The following is an 18833-nucleotide window of genomic DNA, read 5'->3' as shown; positions in this document are numbered from 1 at the left end:
CCTGCCTATCTTTGCTCCAGTACGAAGGGCTGCGTTTCAACCATGCACTGCATTTCTTCAAGCCCAGAATCCCTTCTCGGAAACCCATGGGGCCAGAGACCGACCTGCCCTGCCCACATCAGCCCCTGCCTGGCCAGCACCGCTCTGAGCACACCGAACACGTCCTGAACAAAGCTGCTCCCTACCGAGACAGCGATGGCCCCAGAGGAAAGAGGGGTCACTCTTCCGTTGGTAGGTGGACAGAGTTACACACAAATAATCCTGTTTGCCTGGAAGCATCTTTCCTGGGAAGTATTTAGCACTCTACAGTGACAAGGAAGCCCGGTAGCCAGCTGGCAGACAACCACATCTAGAGAAAGTTGCAGATATCTTTATTTCCCTTTCCTATGCTCACGCCAACATATTTTTTTTTTCCTCCTTACCAAGGCAGGCAGACAATTCATTTTAACTCATTTTAAAAAATGAAGCTTGTGTACTCACAGGGGCTGCATACAAAAAGGGATGGATACACAGATGGAAACAAAACACTGAATTACCATTATGGAAATTAATTTTAAGAGTCACAAAGCATATTATTCCTGGAAATTGCTTTTATTTAGCAATTATGTTAACACCGCAAGAAGGCAGTTGGCATTGAAAACAAACAGTTCAATTTAAAAAATCAGGGAAGTGAATTAACTGAAATTTCAGGGCACTCACACCTGAATACACTCCACTACCTTGAATACTTAAGAATCTTCAATCAAAGGCTTAGGCTTTTGTTTGCTGAGGAGTAGAAGAAAGAGGATAAAAGAGTAAGAGAAACTGTTTATTTCTGAAGTTATTTATATGGTTTTGCAAAACAAAGTTAAACCCTGACAACCAACCAGCAGGGGAAAAAAAACTGAAGGAGTCAGTGACAATACTGAGATAGTATTTTAATTTTTTTTTTTTTCCCCAAAGGTTGTGGGGTTTTTTTTCTCCTGTAAAATGGCTTGTACTTCCACAGGTACAACAGCAAAGAAATTTCAGTCCATTTCACATGGTGTATAAAAGACCAATTTTACAAATATACCCAGAAGTTTTAGCAGCTGCTAACACTGTTTAAAGGTAAACATCACTTCTCCATTGTAAAGGGCTCACTGTGTGAATCCCTACGGTTGTGCCACAAGGAGCCTTCCAGGGGCTCTCCATCATATTTTTGATCCAAAAGGAAAGCGAGACCCTTCCCTAATCACCATGACACCAACAGAAGGGACTTCCAGGTGACTCAAAGACTGGTTTTCCTTAACAGGGCATATATTCCTCAAATATGCCCTGTTAAAAGGATCTTGACAGCCACCAGTTTCATCTCTAGTTTGGCTGTCCAAGCAACTCGTATTTCTGTTCCGCTGCCAGTAAATTAAAACTCTGATCAACACAGAAAGTAAAGCTTTATCTTTACTACCTGTGGAGGCTGACTCTGTTCTTTCAAGACTGAAGTGTCTGCTGCAGTCAATGGGGCACAGTCTGCACTGGGCCTGCAGAACTACTGTGACTTCATCCTAGAAACTACCCCCTCTCCACCCCCCACCCCCCAAAAAAACCCAGCCTTACTTGCTAAGTTTTTCCTTTTAATTCACAACACCAAGTGTGAAGACTTGTGAAGAGTGCTTATAAAAACCCAAATAATGAGAAAGTCTGTAAGAGACATTTGCAACTCCAATTTATATTTTCCTTGAAGAGATAAGCAAGCCTGAAGGTATCTTTTTAATTCTCTTCCTTGTTTTCTTTCCAAGCTGTATTTACTTGTTTACTTGCAACTACATGGATAAATAGAAAATGAGAGGAGCCAAGAAATCACAAGAGGCTGAAAACTGAGCAGACAAGGAGGAGGAGGAATCCTTGGCCAGAATACTGCAGAATAACTGTGCTGTCCACAGTCTGCCTAACAGACTTCTGGTTCCTACCTGTTCCCATCAACCTACCCGCCGATTCCACTTCTCATCCAATGCAGCATGTTAACAAGTCTCGGGGAAAAGAAGACTTAACCATCCGTGACAGAGCATTCCTTTACAAAGAACAGACAAGCACGGCTCATTTCAGAAGCAGATTTGCAGCTCAACTTCAAGCAAGAGCAGGCGTCAAGCCAGGTCAGTTTTCCTACCACACTAAAGCCACATTTAAATGGCTTTATCTATTCTCATGTTGGCCAGATTGCTACCAACAGTTCTCTGACCCCAGAAAAGTGTCAAAACTATGAGCTGGCTGAACAGAAACACGACAGGCTTGGTGGAAGCTTCCTACCACTTTCAGAAGAAAGATAAAATGGCGATCAAAGCAATCTGCTGCTGCAACAGCACTAAAGGGAGAGTTACCAATTGAAACCAACAGTTTCTTTTGGGTGTGTGGAATTAAAAACTAAGTTCTACTACAAGACTATTGCAGTTTCTCACTATGATACACTCAGCACCTCTGCTCCTCATTCAGGCTCTGAAGTTCTGCAGAACCCCCGGTGTTCCAGGAACTGCCATTAAAACACCAAAGAATGTTTTGTTGGGAAGATCACAGCCTTTCCATGTCATCCCAGCACTTCCTAACAAACCGAGGAGAACCCATTTTAGAGCCTGAACCAGGTCTGAAAGCAGGAGTGGCTACAATCACATTTCTGATCAGTTCCTGGTAGGCCTTTGCTTCAAGGGGGGTCTGTCCCTACTGGAATCAGCTTGACAAGGCTTTTGTCTCTTTTGAGCCCCATTCCACCCTTACAAAAGAAAAAAAAAAAGTTCCTCCTTTAATTATTCTGCCAGTACAGTACTATTACTGTACCCAGAGGCACAAAGTGACCACACTTGAAAAAAAATTCATGACTAAATGCAGTATCATGATAACTCTTTGGTACGAGTTGGACCATGATTCAAAATAAGAACGTTTACCACTCAAGTCATCTATTTAGATTTCAGCACACTATCAAAAAGCTGCCAGGAAAAAGGAAAGTGTTACAGTCAGCATGCATGGATGTGACAGGTTGGTGTTTTGTGGGGTTTTTTTTAAAGATCAGACTAGAAAAATACTTTTAGTTATAAGTTATACAGTCAAAGATGGTTTTGAAGCATTCAAACAGAATCAACAGTAACAGGTGAAAAAAAAAACCCTTGCAGAATACATTGCCAGCATTTGAAATGGTATGTAAGAAATACTGTAACACCAAAATAATGAAATAAACTTTCAAAATAAAGTTTAAGGGTGGTTGTCAAATCTACTCAGTCCAAACAGAACCAGTCATATTTCTTCAGAAACTACCTTCTCCTATCGAGTTGTCAGACCAGTGAAAGTGTGTTTACTGAAATGAGGGAAGGAGAAAAGGGGTAAGTAGCCAAATGCTCTGTCATTTCATTAGAGCAGCATATGTGGCAGTAGTGTTTGAGAAAAATAATGCTACAAACTCCTGCCTTCCCAGTAAATTGAGCTCTGAGGGACTCACCCTAGATTTGAATACTGGTTAGTAGGAAAGTACCTGGATTCATGCAAAGGAACTGAGGAAGTTTGTTTCCCGGGTAAGAGGAGAGTTCTCCTTCCTGCAGTGCTTCTTGTGTTATACAGAATTGCTGAGAGAGAAGGAAACAAAAACCTCGCTTAAAACACAGTCTTTTCAAACAGACACTTCCCTTGGATACAAACCATTAGCCACTCTTCCACTTCATGCAAGCCAAGAACACCACAACCAGATGGTGTGCTAGCGTCTCCAGTGAGGATTCTTCTAACACTGTACGTGCCCTTTGCACAGGGTATAGCTATAGGAAGCCCTGAAGCAGCAATTAAACCGCAACAGTGAAGGAAGAAAGTAAAGAAGCTCGATAATGGAGATGCCTGGGAACCTTCACATTTACAGCCCATTTATGCTCAGAGGGAGACCACACATGCAAGTCCTGCTCAGCTTGGCAATACAGTTGCCACCCCAGACCTGTCAAGCTGTTGTACATGATGCCCGAGACCTCTGGCCACCAGCTTTAGCACATGGCCTTAATTCAACAAGGAACTTCTCCTGAAAGCGTGTTTTCGTAGCATCTCTTGTGAGAAAAAGTATTTCACAGAGTCCAATAAGAACAAGGTGGAGGTGAGACTGCCTCTCACAGATGAGGTATATGCTAAATAGAAATAATGCTGCAGTATGCATATGGAACCTGAGGAACTTGTACTGAATATAAACAAGGAAGAGGCACCTTCACGTTTATGACAGGAACCATGACAAGTAATTGAAGGCCAAAGGCATTTCTTCCCAATCTGGTTGGGCTGCCACTCTTGATGAAGATTAGCCACAAGGTTGTCTTGTGGGAGTAAGGACTCGGAATATGGAATCACAAGAGGATCTCATTGAAAAGGCACTAGGAAGAAGCATATAGTTTTAGGTTAACAAGATTCATCCTATTTCCAATCACCGAGAGGGACAAAAACTGTACAGTTTGGGATTTTTTTTGAGAAAATGCTGCAGAAAAAGATTTTCTTGTTTTAAACAGCAAAAGCATAAAAAGAAAAGTAAAGCTATTTTCAAATTATTAAAATGCTGAACATTTATACAGCAAAATTATATTAAAACCAGCAGCAGACAAAGTACGTCCCCATCACCGTTGGCAAGGGACATGTAAAATGTTTATAAGGTTAACTATAAAACAATTTTACAACCAAAATATGAACAGGCCAATTCAAGTATATATATACAGAATATATTAAAATCATATAAATTATATATTTATACAAAGGGCACAAATATAGCAAAAAGCTATAGTTGATTAAACAGAACTGAGCTTGAATGATCAACTTCATCTAGAGATGTGATAATTTTCTCCCAATTTTTTTTTTTTTTTTAAACCTGGATAGATTGATACCTCAGATACCAAGAGTACAGAAAGCAAAAGAAAAAAACCCCCACAAATCAAAAAGTTACTCTGTATGAAATGAAACTAACAGTGGGCGGGGTACATCTCATATGAAATTCTGATTTAATTATTTCCATAGTAAACATTTATCAGCTCTCTTAAAAAGTCAGGAATTTCAAGTGATCCACTTCAGATGTACCACCCTGGTGCATATATTTGATTACATTTGAATGTTGTTTGATTTGCAAACATTTGAAAAAAATGGATACAAACACATCTCAATCTGCAAAAAAAAGGTGACAGATGGCAGCAAGTTGAAAACTGAACAAAAATACTCAGCTGAACTAGAAATGATGCTCTCCTTACAGCATTCTGGCTAGTAAGCGAGCTTAAAAAAATAACTTATTTTTAATTGCTTTTTTTATTTCAAAACATAACAGCATATAACCAAAATCCATTGAAGCACTTGAGAATGTCAGTAGTCCCATCCATGGGCTTATATTTAAACACGAACTAAGTGCTTTCCTGAATTCAGGTCTATGTAAATAAGTTCCGTGTAAATTGTACCTAAACCTTCTGTCTGGGTGTGGCACTACCCCTTCCTTAATGCAGTTTTTAGAGGCTTGCTACATCTCAATTAACCCAATGGTCCTGGGCATGCAAGGAGCAGATAGGGTAAGCTTAAGTTAAGCAGAAATAAAAAGGCCAGACTACACATGTACAGAACATTGGTTTAAAAAACAGAACTAAGTATGTAAAAAAAGTAAAGCAGTTTCACCAGATGCAGGTTAAATGGGTAAAAAAAAAAAAAAAAAAAAAAAAAAAAAAAAACCGCCATATACCATATATAATGAACAGTGGATATCTATTACACTGAAAGGAAATCAATGCAAACAGGATTTCCTCAGTTTCAAGTAATCCTTGATGCCTTTTTGGCCAGCTGTGTTATAGCATAATAGATATTTTAATAGCTTTTATACTCTACAATTTAGGCAGCTAATTTTTCTCTTAGATACCCAATTATCTCTAGTGAACATTCACCTATGGTTGTCCACACATTCTGTATTAGCTCCTTAAGAAACTATTCAAGTTCAATTATACTGCAAATTAAAGACAGTTACATTCTGTATATTCCTTCTAGATTTGAAAAATAGGTTTTAAAGGCTTGTCAAAGTTTAGAAGAAAAAACCTTTCCATTAAAAAATCTTAGCTTAAAAAAATCATTAAGACACCTTTTTCTGATCCAGGGTACTAATAAAAAGATTACAAATATACTACAATTTGACCAAGAAGACTGCATGAATATGCTGCTTTAGAGCATGCAACACCACTGATATCTGTCACGTTTCAGGTATCAATGTATCCCAATTCCACCACAGTCCCTCACAATTTTCCATGTCAGTTCCCCATCCCCACCCTACCACCCTATTAATACCATTATAAAAAAAGGTAAAATCTAGAGTTAGTGGCAAAATCTTCACAGTAAATTGTTAAAGAAAAATGTTATTGTGGTCATCGCGAAGTGATACATCAGTCAATTGGACCCTGAAAAATTAGCTTGACGCAGTTGTGTTCCCCAGACAGCTGTGTTGCACAAAACGGGCAGGCAGCATGAAATGCATGAGTACCGTGAGGCAGCGGGATTTGAGACCAGTATTTTGCAGACTTCTCAGAGCACACGTGTCCGCAAGGGGTGAAAGCATGAGTCGGAGGACCAGCATCCACATAAAAGCCTGCTTCACAACCAAGCCAAAGAGGCACATAGGGACCAATGGTTCTGCACATAGGACATTCCCGCTCGTTGGCTTCTGTGTCGCTGCGATGTCCCCAGTTGTGATAGCCATGGACGTGACCACAGCTGAGGTACGCCCAAGGCTGCTTCTCTTCTACCACATCTTTACGGTTGATGCTGGGAAATGCTAAAGTGTTTAACCCAACGGGACACTGCGGTCGGGCAGCGTTTATCTCCTGTCGCAGGGCTTCGATGTGTTTCTGAGTTGGAGTGTGAAACAGTCCATCTGCCGTTCTCCACAGAAGGGTGGCTCCGCACAGGTCAATGAGGGAGCCATCTTGGAGGACATTGGTCTCATTTTCTACCTAGTGGTAGAACAAAAGGAGAAGTAGTTAAGCCCGAGAGCTTTTACAGACAACTGAATTAGTTCTGTAAATGCGTCATCTTTCTCACCAAACCCCTCCCTAGCACCCTACCTGATTTTGCCTTATTGCTTCCTTGTGGCCCTCCATTTGTCTGAATTCATCCCTTGTCTCTTATCCTATACTTAAGATTATAACGAGCACTGCTCTCTTATTATGTGCTTGTACAGGAGGTTCTAAATTTGCAACTGTCACATGCTATGGCAATACTAATTATTATAGTCTTCCTGCCTGCAGTTCTTTAGGAAGGTATTACATTAGTGATCACCAACTTCTTCACAAATAACCCCAACCTCTGAGCGTGCTACTTTTTCTCTCTAATATTGATTCTCTGTATGCCTTTGTCATGTTTAAGTTAAGTTATGATAGACCGAAGAGGAAGCTTGCCATTCTAAGGGCTGTATTAGCAGATTGCTCTCCTGGAATTCTTTGCCCATGTAGACTGACAGAGGCTGCTCATGCAGCAAAACATCCTTTTTTGGACTAAAAACTGCTACCCAGAACAGACCAGCTGTCCTGCCACTCAGACACCGTTTTTTTGGCTTGTGGCAAGTATAAAGCATTTTGCAGAAGCATGAGCTCTCACAGCATACCTCAACAACAACAGGGAAACTCTTCCACAGAAACATCAGGGATAAATGACAAATGCAATACTAGCTACATGCACAGGTATTGGCATACATTATCGTTACAGCAGAGTGAATTACCAGTTGAACTTCTCAAGTGACCAGTCCTGCAACTGAAACCACACAAGCTCAACTTCTGAACAAACCCTGTATTTAATGAGGTATTCCATGCAAATACAGCCCCAATGTACATTGCCTAAAGGCTTCTCTCATCTGACTAAAAGCAGGCACTTAAAACATTTTTAAGGGATTGTGCCAAACACACGTTTTGCTTTGCTGAAATATTCTTTATGTCACAAACATATAAGCAACTTGTGCTATTGCTAGCAATTCAGTAATGAAGAATATATATTTAAAAGGTTCTTTATGAAATTAAAAGAGGAAAACCGACCTACTGCCTGGCTTTATGCATAGAAAGTTTGTAGAAAATACCACTAAGGCAAAACAAATACCCAAATACAAATATATTAAGTAGGTCACATGAAATCATCATGCCTGCCTGAGAAAACTACGAATGACAACCAATTTGGCATTTACATTTTAATCCAGTTTAAATTCACAGATTAACTGTGGATCATCCTTGCACAAAACACCTCGACAGTACAATACAGACTACAGATAACAGGTCACGTGTGTAAAGTACTTCCAGCAGAAAAATTCAGCAGTACAAGTAGAGATGAGAGAAGCCTTGGTTTGATGCACTTCTCAGATAATTCCTTCACAAACAGCAAAGCAAAAAGCTTTCTCATATGCAGTGTGTTCAATTCATTATACAGTGTGCATTTGGTTTTATGAACCCAATCAACGAACACTGATCACATCAATACCAGTGTGCCATGTAATTTTATTTAAATGAGAATTCAAGTCATTTTGGATGCAGGGAAGGGAATTTATTTCTTTTAGTGTGCCTTTCTTTAGAAGCACTAAAAAGGTGTTTTGCTAACCATGTACAAAGGGCGCAATTGCAACATCATCTGTCCCAGTCCCTGAGGCGATGTTTGCCTGCCACCATTAAAGTGACAAAGCAATTTATGAACTGCAGGTTGTCTACTAAAAGCAGAACAAAATATTCAAACTCCATTTTCCTAACTCCTTTAAGCAGTCAGTTTTCTGCAAAGCCAATGGCAAAGTTGGAAAGTCAGTTCAGTGCGAGTATGTGGGATACTTCTAACACCATCAAGCTAATGGGAACTCAAGGTAGCAGTATAAAAGCGTGGAGAAGGATATTCCTCACGCCATGAACACTTTCAGTCTTTAAAATCCAGCAGCTGGATGATAAAGTTCAAAAGAAAAGGGGCATCCTCAGCTGCTGTGAAGGTGCCCCTAGAACATCCTCTCACTTCCCGAGCCCTAACAAAGGGCAAAAGGGGCTTTTCCAGGTCTGCAGGCAGGACAGCATTCTGACCCACCCAGAGACAAAGAGGACTTCTGGGGAAGCTCATCTGCCTCACTGGAAATATGGCTGTGTCTATATTTTGCTGGGCTACTTCTATATGGTGGATTTGGTTGTTTTGGGTTTTTTTTTTTCCACCTTTCTTTGAGGGTCAGAGGGAAAATGAGCGATGATTCTCCTTTGTAGGCTCCACAGATTTTGGGAAGGGGAAAGACTGAGGGTGCTGTGGGAATTCCCTCCCATCTCCTGTGGAGAAGCAGACACATACTTTCATGGGAACAGGTCTCTGTGAGGCTGAAGTCTCTCACTTTTGGTAAAGGCAAAGCCAATTCCACTTCACAGGATATACCAGGAATATACTTAGAAGGGCTTCTGTTATCTTCCTTGTGGCAGGTTAATCAAACAGAAGCTGCATTATCCAAACTTGTTTTGCATGCAAGTGGACTCTTCCTGTTACTACAGTACCACAAAAGATAGCTCCCCAATGCAGTAACTTCCAGATGGCCCCAGGTCCCAGGAGAACATTCCAGAGATGGAGAGTCAAGAGCAAAGTTTATTTAGCTTTTACACTCTGCTATTTCAGTTGGAAAAGCGACATTAGTGGAAAATTTAAGAGATCGTGTTCTGTATAAGCGGAAACAGAATAGCAGTACAGATTCTACTGTAACACAGATGCTTAGATGATTTCAGTGTCCGCTACCCAGGGACAATGCTATTATTCTACAGTCACCTTATGACAGCCTCCATGCAACGAGGGGAAAACAGGTATTCCTTGCTTTGTTTTAATTACCAGTTACTTTCAACTTACTAGTTTCCCCCTTTGTTGAGCAGATCTGGTTTCCCGGAGGGTGTACACATCACCACAGACGGAGATTTCCCGCCAAACTCCGGGTTTAGACTCCTCTGTGAACCCTCCTTTTGGATGCATGACCAGCACCCCGTTCGTTGTCAATCCATCCATGTGGCCATCAGGATTTTTCCACTTTGCTGCTTTTTCCTGCATGTGACAACCACCCCAGGAAAGAAAAAGTTTATGGACTAAAGTGTTACACAGTAGCATTGTCTAAAATACAACATTTCCCCACCAGCCAGCAGTGCTTAGACATAGATTTACAAAAAAAAAAAAAAAAAGCATTTTCAAGAATACCTTGTGCCAGAGTGGTAACATCTTTTGCTTATGCATCTTCAATTACTAATCTATCTTAAATATCGCTATTTTTAACTCAGCTGAGTGTCTCTGACTGCAGGTCAGTTAAAGGCCTCAAAGGTCAGTAACCACAACAGAATACCGTGGCAACAGGCACATCCTTTTCCAGAATGCAGCTGATGGGCTCCTTGGTCTTCAGCACTCAGAACTGCAACAGCACCTTATTCACAGTAACTATCAAGAATGTATCAAATAAACCTAAAGAAAATCTGCTAACAGTTACTGAAGTAGAGCTTCATTGTTAAAGACAATTATGACTCTGAGTCCATACTGGTAATAAATCAGGCACATAAAACTGCAGTTTGTACTGAACACTGCAGCTGGTACACTCTAGCAATAAAAGTCTAATGACAGCATAAGTTATCAACTAGTACAAGGAAATTTTGGGGCTTGAAAATAACAGAATAAAAAACAGAGTTTGCTTGTACATAATTATTAGTAGTACTTACACCAAGAAATATATTTTTAGACGAGTCAAATCCAGCTGCAAAAATCCTTGCTGTGTATGGTGGGCTCCTGTCACAAACAATCCTGCATGCAAAACGGGATATGGTGCTTTGCGTAATCTGGGTTTCATCATTATTTTGACTTCCAGAAATGGTATCTGTTACCACAAAGTCTATGGGGCTTTCTGTTGACCTCCCAACCTACAAAACAAAAAAATTAAGATAATGATATAGTTAGTAAGAGCCACAGAAACATCAAGCATTAAGGACACAGTTTTGCCATGTTAATGTTGATAACATCACTAAATGACTGTCTACCGAATTTGTGGATGGCAAGATTTTTATATTTGGAGGCAGAAATACTTCACTGACATGGTATGACAAATTTTCACTTACTACAACTGATGTACATGCTTGCCCAACACACCTGCAATTCATTGTTTGCTATTGTCAACAATATGAAAGTATTAACACCTTGCTATTTCATAATCCAATAATAGCAAATTACCACTATACTCTGTCAATTAAGAAAATGCTAAATTAATCTGTCATGAAAATAAAGGAACATTTTTAGACCCGTAATTCATTTTGATACATCATAACAAAAAGCTACCCACCTTCATGTTTTCAGAATTTGTAGCTCCAGAATAGAAGAGTAACAGTATTGCAGGTAAAACCCACAATATGATTATATTTATTCCTAATCATGCTCATGCATGACTAAAGAAATTAAAAAACTTGCTTCAGCAGAAATAAAACTGATCAGTAGACTAGAATATTTTTCTATCTTGCCATTTATAAATTTTAACTCTAAAGCTGGAAACATCTAGGCATCTGGAACAGAAAACTTCATTATAAAATGGACAGAGGGATCTGACTGACAACAAACATACAGTGAGACTTCATCAATACTTATACATGCAAATTAGTGTTGCACCAACTTCAAGCGTAATTGGGAAAGTGGAGTTGAAGAACAAGGAGTGGAACAGAATATTAATTTTATAGACACCTTGTGATCAAACAGAAGAAAATTAAGAATATTCTTCACATCAAATCACCTTCAGTATCAGGCACCTACATTTATTTAAAATAACCTCCTCACTAAACATGATCTCATTGTCCCCCAAGAAGTTACATTCTGCTTAGCTTCTTGCTCTTCCAAGCCAGCTATAGAAAGACATGTATGGTTCCATCATTAACTAACATCTCTGCCAACTAAATTTGCTGTAAAGAAACATTATTCAAGAGTCAAGGAGAAGTGGTAATATTAATACTTAACCCTTGTTACAACTGAACTGATTTCAGCAGTACAGGGATCTCTCCTGTACTTCGCTTCTGCTTTGAGTTCTACTTTGCAGTGTTAAACTTGAACACGTCGAAATTTGTGTCTTAAGTGACACATGCAGTCACTCTCTCCATATCACAGGTCTCAACTTGAGTATAAAATGTGATGAGCTTGCTGCAGATAAAGTGTCAAGGAAATACTGAAAAAGGCCTAATCAAAACCATGTGCTTCAATTTTTCACAGAAAGTGAAGTGACTACTAGAATGCCCAAGAGACAGAGCTTAGAAACTGTTTAATATGGGACATTTCTGATTTATATAACTTGACAAGTTGAAGCTAAAAGTTAAAGCTATATTCTACTGCCTTTTACAGAATTATTTCTAACAGACTTCTATTTCCCAGCCAATTCAATTCCTGCTAAGAGTCAGCACCAACCAGCAGCAGGAAGCTTATTCATAACTTCTGACTATTCTCTATCTGTATGTGAAGTCTCTTAAAGGATAATCAATAACGAACATGAAATAAATTTGTTCATAACAAGTTTTGGCCTGTTGCAGTCTCCCAAACAGATCTTTTGTCTCAAAGCTTTTAGATGCAATTAGAGGAAAACCTGACTTATTTTCCCTTAAAAGATGACAAAACACCCAAGTGTTTGCTTCCTCACATCATAGTGAATGTGAAATCCAAACATGCTTGGATATAAGCATTGACATCTATACACAAAGCTTTTGTGATTTTTAAAAGCTCTGAAACTACATGTAATATTTAAAGCAACAATGTAATTATGTATCTCATTTGTGTCACAAGTATGTTTATACAACATCAAATATTTTACTTAGTTGGTTTCCTTTGGTTTTTTTTTCTGTTGAAAAAGCCTTCTGGAGGATCAGTCTCATTTATGGTGCCACATTTCAACACCGGAAATTATTTTAAGTGGTCCTCAAGACATGGCAGTTTGCTCATGCTCCGTATATCAAATCAAAATTAGGGGTTTGAGATCACCTGAAAAAGTCCCTTGGGAACAAACGAAGAACTTGATGCTACCAACATTTACCCACCAACAATTTTAACTCATTTGATGCTGCAGTCAGACCACAGTCACTACAGACCGAGTTCTGTTATTCAAAGTTACTTTTTACAGACTTTATTACTCATTTTTCTTCCATTTTCCTCTATAGCATAGAAGATTTTCTTCTTTCTAGTAATTTTAAGCTATATTTTGGGACTCTTCTTGTTAATTGTGTCATATTATGTATTATTTCACCAAGTTATTTCCAGTAACAAACTATAAATCTTCAAATTGATGCATAAGACAGCATCTGCTGTCTACACTACAGGTTATTGTTAAAAGCTCTGTAAAAGCCAGGCAATCAATCAATTTGCTAGTGTCTACTGTCAATCAAAGAAATGCTATTAAAAATGCTCACTCCCAAGACAAGGCAAAACCAGACAACCTGCCAGCAGATAATTTAACACTTGCAGATTCCTGGACTTAACAGCATTTCACTCTGATAATAGGGAGAATTGGACCATGCATCTTCTGAAGGGTTGTTCTTTAGGAAAAAACAAATTGATGCTTCATACTGAATTATCTGCTTCTTGTATAAATTTGCAGTTATTTAGGGTACAGGTTGCTACACATTTTGGTTCCCTGCACTGGTACAAACAGGTATAAGCAACCCATTCTCGTCCAATCAAACCATGAAGGAACAGGTTCTACTCCAACTGACACATCAACAGAATGGTTACTAAACACTAAAGAAAAATCTTCATTTTTAGTAGCATATAGCTACTGCAGCATATAGACTTTGGGAGATGCCAGATGGAACAGGTTAAGTTTGTTATTACACGAAGAAATCTGAGCTGTTTGTCACTAAGACAAAGTAGCATTTGTACACAAATTTCACCACAGAATTATATTACCAAAAAAAAAAAAAAAAAGGAAGAAAAACCACACCCAACAGTAGAACAAGGGCAGCGCGGTGGAAAAAAAACCAATCCTATTCCCAAAACCAAGTGCAGGACAAAAGAACAGAATTATGAAATGTCCAGAACAACGTTCCAAAGCACTTGAACACCTCCCAGTTTCAAAGCCCTGCTGCAGGAGGTTGTGAAGCCGTTTTGTTAAAGTGATCCAGCAGATGGTTGTCAAGTGACTGAGCAGGATACAAGTCAGCAGGGAAATGAGCACCCATTTCTGCATTGTTTCCAGCTTTCAAAAAGCAAGAACTTTCTTGGTTAGTGCTTTAAGTAATATATTCAAACACTTTTAAAAGACTACCCTAATTTGTAAGTAACTTCATGTTACCTTCAGAAAAAAGCTAGAAGAACAAGGGGTTGGACAACTACTATGCAGAATTTCATCACGCATCCACTGAATGTGCATTTAACCGCCATGGTTAAGAAATGATGTGTATCTGTGGGGAGGGTAGAGTACGTGCATGGTGATTTAAACCACTTAGCTGCTAAGCTATATGCATGAAAATACCATCTTTTCATTTTGTTATGGAAAACGTCAAGAAAATTGGTATTTAGACAGCTTGAACACTGCTCTACAATGCCTTCTGAATTTCCTAACTGCCCCTTGTATAGTTTCCCCACATTTTTTATGTGTGCCTCACTTCCCAGAAGGATCTACTTGTGCTGCTTCTTGGTTATAAGCTTGGAAAGCATAAAATAATAAGGTATTCTGGGTGTTGCAATCTTCAACATTTTCCTGTTTCTAGAAAAACTGAAGAATACAAGTTACCAACACTTTTCACATCTTTCTTCAAAGAAAAGGACTGACAACAGACTCTCAAAGTGGAAAAAGGCGACAGCTTTTCTGTGAATTGTGAATCCCCCTTATCTTCACAGGCAACCAGCTCTAACCCAATGGATTCAGTCCTCACAGGTTAGAAGTGGTACCCTGACCAAGAAAACAAAGACCTCTGCCATCCCTTTTCCCTATTTCAGGTCCCACTGACTACTGTGTTACTAACAACAGCCATTCTAAAGCTTCTTGCATTCCTTACTATGGTTACCTTAGAGAAGTCATACAGTGCTACTATCCCATTTCACAGAGGGAAAGATTGAGATTAAAAAGAACAAAGCCCAGGATAACACATGTTAGCAGCAGCCAAGGAAGGGCCTCAAGCCTTCAGACAACCCTGTGGTCCAGGCTTTATCCTTCCCTTTTCAGCTTCTGCATCCTTGCCAGTGTTCTACAAAAGCCAGAAAAACACATTTAGAAAGAAACCAGCGAACTGTAAGGATTGTCTATCAAAGTGATGCGTGATCAACAGTAAGACTTTGCGGATCAAAAGACAAGTTATTTGTCTTCATGTACCACAGGGCTGCACAAAACAGACCTCAAGTCACTTTTCTCTCACTGCCCACAATCAGATTACCAAAAATAATCAAAATCTAATAGCTTATCAAAGTGACAGAAACCTCTTCAGCTGCTGTCTGGCATGACTCAAGCAACAAAATACTGCTACAGTCCACCAGACTGTTCCTTTTCCCATTCTCACAGCTATCTGTCCCTCTGGGCCAACACATGGAGTGCAATCCTGAGAAGACAGCCACAGACAGTGGAAACATGAACCAAGACACAGTGCTTGAGATGAAGTTGAGATGAAGTCACAGCATGACATTCCACACATCAAGACAGAAGAAAACAGACTGCACTGAAAAGAGGAATTTGAACAATACGAAGCCTTGACCCTGACACACTAGCCATTTGAGGGAGCACCAGAAGGGCTGAGACAATACCAACACAAGATTCTGCTCAAAAAGTTTTATTGTTATTAAGAGGGGATAGTCTGACCTGTTACAAGCCAAACCAGTCATGTAAGTACAAATGTATGGCAGATAATTGCCTGAACCATAGGCAGGCTCTCACTGGTGAATTAGTACATGGGTCAAAAGCAGGGCTTTTGTGACATTTCATCAGGCACCTGAGAGCTGCCGGAAGGAAAAAGCACGATCTGTGCTTGTGAAATGGCAGTCAGGGACATGCCAGCCATGGAAGTGCAGTAGTAGGGCTCCAGGTCAGGCAGCACCGTCCAAGCTGTCTCCATGTACTACCCTGTGCAAATTCCTCCTCTACTGAGCATCGGTGGATCTCAGAGGGGAGCAGGGGAAGACACGCTGTTAGGTGGGCTACGCTATGCTTCACCGGCCCATTCCTCACTGAGCCAAACCCCAACTTTAGATCCAGAGCATCCTTAATTAGCTCCCTTAACCTACTGCCTTAGGCAAGGGTCACTTGAACCTGCAGAGCACTGCTTTGCCTATGCTGCATCTCCTAGCTCCGGGCTGCTAGGTTTCATCCGTGACAGCTAAGCACCCAACTTATCTAATTCTTTATCAGTACCACCCCCCCAAGCAAAAGCTGCAACCACCACTAGGATATTATCCAATCAAGAAAAGAGCTGGCTATACAATATGACAAAAAAGCAGCTGTTCTGGAACTCCCGTTTGTTTATTTTTTTAGTGTACACAAGAAGGGGAAAATTCCAGCTTTCATAAACAGCTCTTCAAAATTTACATATAGGAAAAAAGTTTCACTGGAGCTACTCAAGGCACAAGCGTCTTGCAGAGATAAACAAGTATCACACAGTAATCCAAAAGGATGGGTTACGTTTTTCTTTTACTAGTCAATGTAGAAAAACCTATTTCAGTTCACTGTGCCTGCATGATCCTTCATGCAGCAGCAAATGAACAAGACTGGTTTTCAGTCAATCCCTATTTGGATCTAATTGTTCTAAAGTCACACTGAGAAAATTTTATATACAGCAAAACACAGAAGCCACATGAAGCAAAGACATCTTGACAGAGCTATTTCCTTTTCTGTCAACATCACTCAGTTGCTGACCCTTCTACATATGAAAGGTTGAATGAGGAGGGATAATAATTTATGATAAGATGCTATAATTACAGAGGTTGCTGACAAGGCAGACCTGATTAGTCTAGATTAGAAAAGGTTATGCATGTTTGGTTTTTTTCCAAGCTTGAAGTCTTAGTTTGTACAAAAAATCTGCTCTTATTATATATAAAAATAAGCATTGCCCAAGAAAATAACTTAGGTTACCAGAATGTTAGACGATGCAGAAAAATAAATGCATACAGGGAAGAGTGAAAACATGCTGGATAGATGGCAGCTTAGAGAAACTCTGCACAGTCCCCTATGCTATTTGATACATTCACACACTCTTCAGGAACACTTTCCTTTATTACTCTATCCCTAGTTTGTCTCCTTTAGTGCACAGCTCCCCCACTGCCCTCCCTACCTTTGCTTTTACCGTCCTCCTTCCCCATTTCCATCCTATCCACTTCCTTTTAACTCCAGCTACTTGATTAACTGGAGGGTGGGGGGGTATATTCTTGTGCTTATTCATGAATCCAAACATTTTGTTCTAGTACTATTTGTACAGTTGCTACACTGTCCTTGCGGGGGAAAAAAAAAAAAAAGTACAGCAAGAGTAGTAAGGATATTAACAGATGCTGGTGCTGGTTTGAGAAGAGCAGATAATAGAAAATTGCAAAGTGCTCCCATATTAATGCCACTGGGTTCAACTATGGAAACTCCACCGATCGCAGAATACCCAGAAGAATATAATGCAAAACTGTGGTCCCATATGTTGCTTTTAAAAAAGAATGCATGTATTGCATAGAGCCTTACCTGAAACATGTCTGTGTCTTTATCATGAGTATACTCCACTACAACAGTCTGGTTTCTGGATAATGTGTAAGAGATACTGTGCTGACCTTTACAGCTGATCGCCTGTTGAATGAAAAAATATGTCTATTATACACAGCTTCCACAAAAATATTATAATGAAATTCATTTCACTATATAAGCACCTTTACTATGATCAGGAAAAGCAGTGTATTGTAACATTTTATTACAAGGCTGGGTAAACACATACAATAGGATTTTTTGTTGTTGTTGTTTATTTTTAATGGAAAACCCCAAGCTGTACTTCATTTCTAGTTCAGAAGTACCCAATACCTACCATTTCCATAGTTTAGACTCCAAACACATGGTTTTGTCTCCAAAATGATATTAAGTTCCTAACCCTCACAGGAACTTGTACCCCAACAAGGACTTGGCATTTAAGGATCTTTGGTTTATTTGTTTGTTTTTAAAGCAAGTGAGCAATACAATTGATTTCCCATTAAGAGTGCCAGGATTTCAGAGATATCATTAGAGTTAGGTAGACTTCTAGTTATATCAGAAAGAGCCCACCAATTTTATATAAACTGTGATGAAGAGCAAGCACTTTCAGCCTATTTTTTTCTAATTAAAGGGTACTTACTACCTGTCAAGGGAAGCTGATCTCTATAGATATAGCATCAAAGACTAAGTAGTATTTCAGTATTTAAAACAAGACTAGAGGAAGACAACTCCTGTTATTCTGCTGTATCCTACTCACATTGAATTCTGTACTTGTTTAGACTTCCCAGGTGTACATCTCTAGGTCACCCTTTTACTAGTCCAGCAACTACTTCAGACAACAGAACATCACCTCAACACAGAAGCAGTCCCAACTCGGAAAGAAACAGTGAGAAAATCTTCCTTGATGAACAAACATATGAGTATAGTTGCTACAGCAGAGAGCTGTGAGGAGGGGCAGGGCCCAGTGATCCTTTCAGGACCTCTGAGCCTCAGCATACAAAAATCTTTGTGGCACTGATGATCGCTTCTCAAGCTTAAGGAACAACCTTTACTTCAAATGATTAAGTGGTGTCAAAGCTTAATTGCACCAGCTGTACAATGTAAATGCACTAGTAAAACCTTCAGGACAGAGGAAAACAAGCTGAGAAACTAAATCTATTGGCTAACAGGGGAATATATGTAAATATAAGGTCCATATAACCGCACACAATTATGAAAGGTAATA

The 18833-nt window shown here is 39.6% G+C and overlaps 1 protein-coding gene across 1 annotated transcript in view; it reads right to left on the bottom strand.

Annotated features, from left to right (window-relative positions):
* Nucleotides 1–934: 934 nt before the first annotated feature.
* PELI2 (pellino E3 ubiquitin protein ligase family member 2) overlaps nucleotides 935–18833 on the bottom strand; it is a 52512-nt gene continuing 34613 nt past the window's right edge. Inside the window, exons 3-6 of the mRNA XM_026849199.1 lie at nucleotides 17612–17713; nucleotides 10665–10862; nucleotides 9817–10005; nucleotides 935–6932 (exon numbers count right to left, since the gene is read on the bottom strand). Coding sequence (XP_026705000.1) covers nucleotides 6366–6932; nucleotides 9817–10005; nucleotides 10665–10862; nucleotides 17612–17713 — 1056 coding nt within the window. The 3' untranslated portion in view covers nucleotides 935–6365. The remainder of the gene's footprint in view (nucleotides 6933–9816; nucleotides 10006–10664; nucleotides 10863–17611; nucleotides 17714–18833) is intronic.

The sequence above is a fragment of the Athene cunicularia genome (genome assembly GCF_003259725.1).
Source record: "Athene cunicularia isolate RWA chromosome 5 unlocalized genomic scaffold, athCun1 chr5_part1, whole genome shotgun sequence".
Classification (NCBI taxonomy): domain Eukaryota; kingdom Metazoa; phylum Chordata; class Aves; order Strigiformes; family Strigidae; genus Athene; species Athene cunicularia.
The sequence above is the reverse complement of the archived record's forward strand: the minus strand, read 5'-3'. Positions and strand labels throughout refer to the sequence as shown.